At 37.8% G+C, this 11,488-nt stretch overlaps 1 protein-coding gene and 1 long non-coding RNA gene across 7 annotated transcripts in view; one reads left to right on the top strand and one right to left on the bottom strand.

Annotated features, from left to right (window-relative positions):
* LOC111248353 (hexokinase-2-like) overlaps positions 1–3,885 on the top strand; it is a 12,044-nt gene extending 8,159 nt beyond the window's left edge. For all 5 annotated transcript variants that reach the window (XM_086985864.1, XM_022800546.2, XM_022800549.2 and 2 more), the window contains 6 exons: positions 107–238; positions 408–568; positions 932–1,087; positions 1,275–1,408; positions 2,291–2,424; positions 3,261–3,885. In XM_086985864.1, the coding sequence (XP_086841990.1) occupies positions 107–238; positions 408–568; positions 932–1,087; positions 1,275–1,408; positions 2,291–2,424; positions 3,261–3,359 (816 nt within the window). In that variant the 3' untranslated portion in view covers positions 3,360–3,885. The remainder of the gene's footprint in view (positions 1–106; positions 239–407; positions 569–931; positions 1,088–1,274; positions 1,409–2,290; positions 2,425–3,260) is intronic.
* The window catches only part of LOC111248356 (uncharacterized), a 27,451-nt gene extending 15,963 nt beyond the window's left edge, over positions 1–11,488 (bottom strand). Inside the window, exons 1-5 of one of the 2 annotated variants that reach the window (XR_015325477.1) lie at positions 11,294–11,488; positions 9,611–10,722; positions 7,036–8,731; positions 1,262–3,934; positions 399–587 (exon numbers count right to left, since the gene is read on the bottom strand). This is a non-coding gene — a long non-coding RNA (uncharacterized LOC111248356). The remainder of the gene's footprint in view (positions 1–398; positions 588–1,261; positions 3,935–7,035; positions 8,732–9,610; positions 10,723–11,293) is intronic. The other variant, XR_015325478.1, reaches the window with a different exon arrangement.

The following is an 11,488-nucleotide window of genomic DNA, read 5'->3' as shown; positions in this document are numbered from 1 at the left end:
TTCTCTAAGGGTAACGTAAATATCACTGTTTTTACACAGTAATTGTTATTTATGTACACGACATTGTGCCTTTACGTGCTCCTCGTTGCAATGTTAACCGCTACAGGTAACATCGGTAAATGTTGTGGCCGTGGTAAATGATACAACCGGGACTTTGGTAAAAGGCGCGTATATCGATCATAACTGCTACATCGGCATGATTCTTGGGACAGGCTCAAACGCATGCTACATGGAGAAGGTCAGGCTTTTTTCTATCTCATTATTCCAACAGTGGCCTGATCATTATACAATCTTTCCTATCCAGCAAATGTTTTGTGCGGATATGTATTTACCGTAGAATTTTGAACGTGCAAGGTTCTAATACCAATATGGTTAAGAAATAAAAAAAATGTTCTCACTGTTTTCAGGTAGCAAATATGCCGAAATTCAAAGACCCAGCGGGCCAAATCACTGAGGTCGTCGTAGACGTGGAATGGGGAGCGTTTGGAGATAACGGCGTACTCAACTTCATGAAGACCGAGTTCGACAACGCTGTGGACACTAACTCGCTACTCGTTGGCTCCTTTACGTACGCAAGCCTCACTTATCTAGAGATCCATCAACACAGAGTACATTCATTTATAAGAAACAAAAAAAACAACGTTGTTTTTTTTTTCTACTATTCTGAGGTGAATGCATAAAGCAAGCTGAAGATTCTTGCACCCTCAATGGCTCAGACGCCAAACGACATAACATTGCAGACGGTTGTCATACATTGTAAGCCTGAACCGAACAGGCGAATGCTATATAATTAAGAATATATATATAGGCTGAAAATAATTAGCAATGAAATAATATTAACACTAAAGCTAGCAAAGATTTTTCCATATCTCTATTCTGTACTGTCAAATTGAGCGGTAAACATATAATTGACATGCTGTCTGTACGTTAGCTTTGAGAAGATGTTTGCGGGTAAGTTTTTGGGAGAGCTGGTGCGAAACGTGTTGGTAAAATTAATTCGGGAAGGACTTCTGTTTGACGGACGAGCCTCAGAGACGCTGCTTACACAACAGACATTTACCACTGCCGACGTCTCCGCATTCGAAACGTACGTATAATTTTCAATTTGGTTCGAGTTTGTTTGTGCACTAATAACCCAAATAGTCAAAGTCTTTTCGCACTGTATTCAATGCGTAGTCGGGCAGTCTCTATGCCCTGAATCGAAAGGTCTGTTCGACGAATGTTCTCATTGCCGCTATTACAACTGATTTTGTCTGATTACCTTGAATAACCAGCGAGGACAACATCCAGCAGGAAGCACAGGTCTTGGAAAGACTCGGCTATTCGCACCCAACCGAAGATGATCTGAAGATTATTCGTTATGCCTGTGGAGTAGCCTCGACTCGAGGAGCTTTGCTTGTTTCCATCTGTAAGTCGCATTTCCCCTTGATAGCATCCAAATGGAAATATCAATTTCGCTTCTCACTCGCCCGCACAGTTCATCGTATAAATACCAACCCCCCAACATAGTAAACTATCTATGAAGCATCTTCAGGGCTGATCAAGTACGAACTCTCCGTCTTGCCGTCCGATCATTATTGTAACGGTCAGAAGACAAATGTCATTGTCATGACTAGTTTCGTTGTTACAGTTCTAGAAGATTTATATTTTGAGTACACCCTTCACCTGTCAGACAAAACGGAGAGCTTACTGGCTAGGGGCTAGCAGGATTATAGTAGGTACTATAAAATCATAAACTATTCATCTTTAATACCTAAAGCGTTCTGTATGACTATGAGGTTAATGGGACTCCCGTTTTTGTGCGTTAATATGGAAATGTGTCTAATATGTGCGAACATCACCTTTCATTTAAACTATTGCTTGCGTTGAATGAAATTGGGACTGAGCAAGTGCTTAGTCAATTACCAAAAAGAAAAGAAACCCGGTTTTTGAGATTCACTTCTCGGGTTTAATCGAATAAGGAGACTTTCCGCTGTTATCAAAATTATTTTTGGCTAAACTCCCGAAAATACAGCTTAGTAAAATTTTTGTAGACTTGACCAGTTGAATGTAACGTTTTTTTTTTTAAATTAAGGTGAGCTGTTATTCGTACGACTATACCTTGTATGAGAGCGATAGATAGATATTATTGTAGTTGGGAGAACTATAATTTTTAATATAAAAATAGTTGCGTGGAAGCGTAAAATTCTGATCATAATTCGTACATGATATTTCATATAAGCCAGGATATACAATATATTCTCAAATTATCAGCGTTCGTTCAACTACTTAGTTCTCATTAATTTTATAGGTACTGCAACTCTGCTTGAGCGTATGAACCGTACTAGTTGCACCGTAGCGATTGACGGCTCACTCTTCAAATACCATCCTGAATTTCACAAAATGATGGAGGAGTTTCTTCGTTTTATGGCACCAGATCGCAAGGTACCACATTCGATTAAATTAACTTACTCTATTAATAAAGATCTATACGCAGATGTACTGCCATTGTGTTTGTCACTGAATTCCATATTTTGCAAGGATTACTATTTATCATTATGTCAGTGTTTCTACTATGCTACGGAAGCGATTTTGTTTATAATTTTACATCTTTGGAACTAAAGTACACAACCGTATTAACTTGAAAGGCACGGATTAATTAAAAACGCATCAGAACGTTTGTCGGAGCTACATGGGTACGTATCGTGTGTCCGATCGAACATTCAGTTTCACTTATCACATTTTACCGTAAGGCTAAATATTTTGCCGTTTCGATATAGAATGAAATAATACCAAAACAGAAACATCTCGCGCACATCACAAAGTCTTACGAAGACACATTAAGCTTAGCTATAGTAGCCCTTTTCAAAAGGTAGATAAACATTTTTTTACAAAAAGAGCACAATTGTCCTGCGTTAAGTTCCAACGACTTAAAGCTAAACTTGAGAACGAGTTTTTTTCGCAAGATTTTTTTGTTATTTTACACGTAATGCACAACATGCTTTTAAAAGCATATTTGTTTATATGTAGTGAGTGCCTCACGTGGGACGCAAGTCGCAGATGACTCAGATGTCTAGATTTAGAACTATGTTCTGCAGTACCGCGACACGTACGTCAAGAAGGGCTGTACTGCTACACAATTGTACCTTACAGAAATAGGCGCCATTATACAGGTCGAAACTTTTTAATGCAAAATACGTTTACGGGTCTTCGTATGCTAGCTAAGAGCTTCACTTTCTCTAAAAAGTTGCATTTTTTTCCTTGTTTTTTATATTGTTTAGTTTAAGTTGATGCTAGCAGAGGACGGTAGCGGAAAAGGCGCTGGGTTAGTGGCAGCCGTAGCCACCCGACTTATCGAGGAGGGAGTCATCCGTCAGTAGATTGAAAAAATTTTCGGCCTATAATACGTGTGAGAAATACAAAGATGAACCATTCGTACTCAGGGTTATCTTCCCCAACCATGTGTGTGCACAAAGCGAATAAATGCAATTAAAAATAGTGCCTTTAGTGTTGTGAAAGATTTTACCAATAAGTCTTACATTAGCTTGTGTTAATAAGTTGTTTATTTTGTATCAAAAAAAAATACACACTTATATGTACAGAACTATGGACAAAGGTTGGCCTGCACTTATGGCCGACAAACTAAAGCAGTGCTCAAAATATGTCAGTTCATTAATTATTCTACGTAGAAGCCTCTCGCAAGTATTAAACGATCCTCTACGCTTATATTTTATTGCATTTATCCCAATAGAATGCTTACGCATGATTGGCTGAGTCGTGTGCCATTGTCATGCACAGGAATCAGACTCCAAGCACAGCTGTCATAGATTCATCGGGAATTATAGTAGAGATGAGCATTTGGTAAAATAAAGATATACTGTATCATATATTTTATTTGACGTTTTATCTCGCAGTTTGTCTTTCATTTTTAGCGTGGACGCGCGGTTTTCTTTGCCTGTAATTAGTTATCGATTAATTAGATTTTTGTTTAAAATGAGCGCTTACCTAAGCTAGAGAGACACCTTTGCTAGATAACCAAAACCTTTTAAATCTAAAGAGATGCAATATAAATGAAAAGAATAACATCAACCATGATGGCACATTTTAAGTGCCACCCTTTTAATGTCCGCTAGCCCTTTTCGTATCCTGCGAAATTTTTGCAGACCAATCTACGAATTTCTTCTGACCGGCTGTAAATTCATAGTGAACATCGCGCTCGCTCAGTATTATACGCTGCTAGTAAAACGCAACATACAGCATTTTCTAAATAATTCCGCGGCCTCGTCAGTAGCCTCATCCGAGTGCTATGAACGGGACCGTGGAGTGTTTCACATAAATTCAAATATTCATACGTCTGCATTGTAGAGCACTGGCAAAAAGAACAAAGACTAGGTAGAATTCCGTAGCCAGGTCGGCCGTATTACCTTTCAAAATATGTATTTCTTAAAGCACTGTATAAACCGCAATGATAACTTAAGTCAGAGGTTAGGGTCAGAGGTACAATATTGTTGACTCGTACGTTTATTGAAATTGACATTACTTTAATACAAAGCGGCTTCCATAATATTTTTATTCACTTATATTTTCTTTTTTAATATGCGCATGACTTGAGGTTGCTAAGTATACGAATGCAGTATCTATTTCTTTTATGCCAGCTGTGGATACCTATTTCATCTTATCCTCTCCATGATTATTTCTCAATGTTTGAAACTTCGGAAGATTTACAAAGTTTTCCCTATGATTCTTCTGACGTATGAGAGTACACGTTACATTATAGTCGTGTATGTTTTCAGGTAATGCTAAAACATAGCACAGCTCAATATTACACATTGGTCATCATAAATTGGTTTATCTGCGAAGCGTGCTTCGACTACAATATGAGCTCTGAAGGGCGATTAGCACTTAAAAATAAAAGTGCACTATTTAGGTACTATTTTGTAAAATTGTAAGGCATTTCCATGATTTCAGGCCACTCAACTTCGACTGACGGCAAATTAGGGTGGTATTCTAGCGGCTGTCTAGTTAATAGGTTTTAGTCCTGTTGTTAAAAATAACTGACACAAAATGCACTGAACGTGCTATGAAAAACACCGATGTTTTTAGGCAAGCCTTTCAAATAGACAGATATTATGAGCAAATGACAAATCCGCGCAAGCCGAAGACGAAACAGTTGCTTTACTTGGTGGTTTATATTGATACTAGTATAGATCAAGCACAAACCTGTTATAGTGAAGATGGCTCTTTGAAGTTCCCAAAATGGCTGGCCGTTTCTATTATTTAGTATTGTGTGCCTTCTATAAACAAGCTTTGTGATTTTGCAGTGTCTGTGCTAGCTGGAGTGTAGTTCACTATGGCAAAAAGTCCTAAGCATAAACCATTATTTGCATTTTAACTAAATGCTTCCGATGGCTATTCTAAAATGGGTCATGGAACGGAAGCGACAACTATTTGGTCACACTGATAGTGAACTATGACACAGTTCTTTCAAAACAACTTAATATTATCTTTTATATATATATATATATAATCTAGACTAGTTTTTGACGCTGTATAGTAAATGATAATAAATAAAAAAAAATATAGTTAAAGTAACAGTAATTAAATATCAGCTGTAACAAGAGTTGAAGGGTGGACTAGAGCCGAAACGGGGTAGGAGCTGCTATAGCAGCGGGTAATCAATAAGCAAAATGTATTTGAGCTCTTTTACAGCACTTAAAAACAATAAAATAGTAATAAATATATAACAATTTGATTCATTTAAAATTTCTATTATACTTTGAGAATAAAAATTAGTCATTATAATTAAGCCGATAATAAAATCTGAACCTTCTAAGCGGTTGGCCATAAAAGTGATTATACCAGCAGAATCAGAAGTTACAATTTAATACAATGTAGTACATTTGCTTCATTAAGCTATGCTTAATAAGCACAGTAGGTATTTCCTCTTTGTGACTTCGCGATTTGCTGGATTTTTTCAATTGATGAACACAAACACGACGTATTTAAATATTGTTATTACGGACTACATTAAAATTTTTTTTTATAAACGAATACAACATTTGTTTACCTTTAACTTTTGAATTTTCTTTTGAAACTTTTGATTCTGCAAGCACCAAGGAGAGATTTTCTAAAAAAAAGTCGATTATAATCTTCACAATAGAACAATACGTTCCGTCGATAGTACCTATACGATTAGATAATGACCTATACGATTATAGTCACAATAGAGGTATATGATGCAGCGTTTGATAATGAACAGACAACGAGACCTGAAGGCCGTGCAAGAAAGTTCGTTGCATTGAATCATTAGTATGCAGTATCGTTTGGCCTTAAGAACTTATAGATAACGGAAAATTATTACTTAAGTTAATAACGACCCTATACTAGAAGCCAGTCGAATGCTTTGGAATGCAATTAACAAGCAGCCCCTAGCTAAAGCAATCGAAAACATAATTTCGTGGCAGGAAAACCTGTCTAATACCTACAAAAAACGCGGTGTAAGCTGGTTTAACAGGCAATTTGTCAGAACTAAAAGATGGGGCGCGTAATGGGGTTAACATAATAAAAGTTTGGTAGCTGTGGCTCTGGGTTGAATGGAAATTATGTCAAGTTTCCAATGTAAACAAAAATCTTTCAAACAAAATCCAGTTAAGTAACTGCTACAAAATTAACCTGAAACTAAACGACGATGAGAATATAAAGTAACGGACTCAGGAATATAGAGTAGCGTGTGCTAAGCAGAACGTCTCGTATTCGATGGGAACGAGCCCTTCATTTCGCGTATCCTATATTAATATAACTTCTATTACTAACAATGTTCAAAAGCCGTTATACACCAACGGAAAAGCTAGGACACATTCAAAAAATATTTCTCTATGCAAAACAATCATGCTATATCTATATAGAATCAACAAAACGAGTGTGCATAAACTATTGTCACGCCGTTATTGACAGACAGATAATTAAAGGTACAGTACGTAACTCTCCATCCCTACCGCAATAAAACTACTAGTGGTAAAGATATTACAAGCAAATACTGCAACAAATGCATATTACCTAGTGATACGATCTATACAGCTTCTGTCCATTGCCTATCTAATCCAACGTTGACTTTGTGATTTCATTAGGAGGGGTTTCTTCCCACTTTACCCGTCCACTGATGTTGCATAGAGCCGCAGTGGTTATGACGAGATGATAGTCGTTTCTCCATAGGCTAGTGCGTGCTGGGTGTTCAGGGAGTACTTAACCAGTCAGACCCACTCACCACAAGAGAATACTAGTTTTTCGTTCTGTGGCACTATTCAGATATTTCGGATGTCGCCTGCACTATACTGTAGATCGCTGCAGCTTTTCCTCGTGTTTCTACATTATGAAACCGCAGTGTACGTGTGTATTCGTACTTAAAATGATCCCAAGCAGTTCCATCTTTGATTAGACAAGAAACTGAATCGAAATTAGAAAACTTAGCAGACTGCACATAGAACATTAGCTTTTTTCAATTCAGGAGCAGTAAATGATTTCTATCTGAACTGCGTTGTTATTGGTCAGTAAGTTTTCTCTAACTGTTACGGCCAAGGCCCAATGAAGTTGTTGAATTAAACGTTGCAGTGACATTATGAACTCTCATGGATTCCTGTCTCATTTGAAGATCAAGTTATTTTTGAGCCGCAATCGGTATCCGACGACGCAAATGTGGAAGGTCCAAAATTTTCGAAATAGTGCTGAGTCGGAAATAAAAAGGTATTTACAAATAGAACTAGCTAGCTGTACCCTGTAGACTGACTGTTGCTTCCGTCGTCAGCTAACCCGTTTTGCTGGTCTTGTATTCCATTATAAAAAGAAATTACTTTTATGATTAGCTTAAATGTCATCTAGTTAAGTGAATGTCGTTATCGATACTCATTTCGTTTAGTGAAGAGAACGACATCTAAAAGCAGATATATATATATATGTATATATATATAGAAACGCATGAAGATAATACAATGCAATTTTCAATGTAAATTTGAAAGGCACCAAATATCGTTGTCAGCTACAAGAAGAAAACATAATTCATTACTTTCTGAGAGTCCCAAGCAACATTCGAAAGCATCTATCAGTGTACAGACACTGTAGATTATGATTCGAATATCATTACCAGCGCTCGGTATCTATCGGCTTTGGTAAACCTCAAACTTCTACGAACCCTATGTACTTGCTTTACAAAGCTAAATGAACTCTCTACTTTCCTACCACGACTCTGCTTATTTACGTATATGCGATATATATCCTAATCTATCCTTGGCATTCGACTTTGATGGTCGCATAGGGCTAAAAGTTTGCACACCATTAGGCGTATGGCTGCTAAATGACTATAGAATCCCAATTAGATCAAACTCTTGACTGGAGCAAGTGAGTCATCCGTGCACCCGCTTGAGCCCCAAAAACGAGCCCCCAAAGGCGGAATCGAATAATGATCCTCGTTGCTACTATAATGTAATTTCGAAGATAAAAAAGACAAAAACACCGATTTACTGGCCGCAAATGGCTGAATATAAAGAATAAGTTAATGTTTCCTTTTTTGACCATTTATATACCTTTCAAGTTTCATATGAGAGGTTCTAAAATCATCTCTCTTAATTTACTGATTTAACCGCAAAACAATATGAACTCGCCTACCAGGCTGGATATGTTTATTCTTTACATTACACCGACGAACCGCCTCAGTACGATAGCTTGCCATACCTTCTGTATTAATCACGCACTTTTAGCGCTGAAATGTTACACGCAACGTTTAAACGGCCAATATATTAGCGGTAGCAGTTACAAGACAAGGCGAGATTGAAAACGAGAAGGAAATCTCGCCCGATTCGTTTCTTCTGTTTCCCAGAGCGTTTAGACCTTTTACGTTGGTGACCGTCTGACTTCACTTCAAAGAAAATTTATACTATATTAAAAAATTGGAAGTTTTGAATGACTTTAATTAAAGACCACGAGTCTACTGGTTTTTATATTTACTGATACGACCTAACGACGAATGGAACATGTTGTCCTAACATGTCTCTCTAGCTTTAAAGTGTCCCCCTTCCCCCCACCCCCCAGCTCCAAAAAGGGAGCAGAAGGATATAGCAGTGTTTTCCAAATTCTGTATCTATTTGCCAAAATGGACAACATTCTGGTTTACGTTATGTTTTGGTTACGAACTCGATATAGTCATTCATGTAAAAGAATCGCATTGGGAAGTTTAAGATTCGAATTTAATAGAAACTCTTTGGAGTCAAAAGCGTCAAGTTTTAGCAATTAAAGGATCATACATTTTTTCTTGTCTCTGTAAACTTCATCAGTAGGCAATGAATTACTTCGCCTCCGATATCGCCGATAAAACAATTTCATTTCACCACCTTACACTAGTAGGTATTATACAACGAGACCGCCCTAAAGAGATAGATACAGAAGGCAAGAGCCTGAGTATCTTCCCGTCCTTTATTCATCACCTTATAGCCAGATAAAAGCATCCTCTGAACAACAAGTAATCTTATTATTATTAATCTTAGTATTCAAGCATAATAAACGATTAGTTGATGCCTCTGATGATGAAAATGTGCGCGGTACAAGAGCTAGCGGCATCCCTTCAAGCAAGCATGCAACTTACCAGTAGCCCAAACTGTGTGAGCTGAAAAGGTGCTAGCGTCAGTTCCTAGGGGGAGGAGATGTTCGTGTAGAACGGACAAGGCCTTCCCTAACTTTGTTCACTGTGTGCCTCGCATTATAATTGCAATGGCTGTTTCGGCTATGATGATACTTAACGGGTCCTCCGGGATAGTGAGGTAATAAAATGTACCGGTCGATAAAGCTTACTGTCAAGCAGTAATTCGGTGCTGACTTTTTTTCAATGATTATTGTTCAAAGTCCACAGAATCTCCACTATTGGCAGTGATTTCAAGTTATCTAACAACGTACACCTCGTCGACAATCTCACATAAACACTCAATCGATTTTGCATATTCTCATTTTCCAGTAACGGAAAAAAACTATGTTTGCAATCTGGGACAGTTTTTCTCGCGCTGTCCATTATTTTTCGCAGGTTAGATGAAGCTATGCAGACTGCTAGGAACGCATTAGGTTCGACTAAACACAATTCCTGAGAGAATGGACTTGACTTCATCGTTTAAATAGGCTTAGCCACGGACCACGACGCTGGACCTTAATTGCGACTGGATAGTTTTATTTTTCTAGCAAAAAAGGCCGCTGCGGGAGTCTACTATTAAGCGTATGTTAACCATGAGTCTGATCTAACGGCGCGTTCGTCGCTTGTAGCTCACTGGTATTGTCAAACTCCTGTCTGTCTCAAAAAATATCCACTATAAACATCAGATAATCTAACTAAGTGTGTTGAGAATAAAAAATATAGCCTACAATTAAAAAATAAAACATTTCAATTGGTTCAAAAAAAACTTTGGTTTTTAATTCATTCATCTAAACGCTTTCATCTGGTCCGCGAACGAATAACCAAGATTATATAAATATTTAAGGACAGAACATTTTATAATGCTATTACCTATCTCGGCTGTACGCCGTGTAAGTCTCAAGCATATTATTAAGCAAAGATGTTGCATAGGGAACGATTCGACTTTGTAAGAAAAATTTTCATGGGCATCACTTCATGTCATTTTTACTAGCAGACGATCCATAGCATCACTTCGATAGCACCTTTGCGCTTCTAATAAATGTTGCTTCCGTAGTTTGCCGTCCATCTTATAGACCCTGAAAGACATTGATATCGCTTTTTGGAAACGCTGAGCTTTGAGTCTAAAGACAGTCGCCGCTGTAAGCGTTGTAGGTGATTTTATACATGTCAGATCAGTCGTTTGGTGTCTCTGAACTACCCCCTGAATAAAGAACAACTAGCACCCAAGTCGTTTAACCCTACCCCGATGAAGTCCAAATAGTCTCAATGATGTATCGATTCTGTCCTGAAATAACGCAGCCGGTAAACATGGATGGCAGCCACATTCAACGACAAATCTTGTGCGTACCTCTGAACTGAGACCTCTGCATCTACTTATTAAGAAGAAGAATAAATTATAATTATTCGATAATATTTGCATGTCCGACCACAGACTTGATAGTTAAGTTTTACCTGATCTGCTCTCATTGACCGTAACCCAATCCAGCTAGTTATAACTCGAATAGTATAGGTTGTGTTATTCTATCAAAAACGTTTGGGCGTCTTGTCGTCATTAGCAAATATTGAACTTGCATCCAGCGAAGTATCTATACGCCCAGCGTTAGAGATAGTCCCCAGTCCCCAGAAAAACTTGCATCTTTAACTTACTTGCTTAACTTTTCCGTCGCTTCAAGGGGAAATTTTCACGAAGCTATATATCGGCCTATATGAAGTTATCGAACTAATTAAAAGTTACACAGCTATTCGGCCATGAATAGCTTAACCACAAGGGTTCGCGGTCCCATATGCGCTTGTAACGCGCAACAGAGAAAGGTTCATTAATGATTGAATAATAAAAACATT

The sequence above is a fragment of the Varroa destructor genome, unplaced genomic scaffold, assembly GCF_002443255.2.
Source record: "Varroa destructor unplaced genomic scaffold, Vdes_3.0 BEIS01000003.1, whole genome shotgun sequence".
NCBI lineage: Eukaryota > Metazoa > Arthropoda > Arachnida > Mesostigmata > Varroidae > Varroa > Varroa destructor.
The sequence above is the reverse complement of the archived record's forward strand: the minus strand, read 5'-3'. Positions and strand labels throughout refer to the sequence as shown.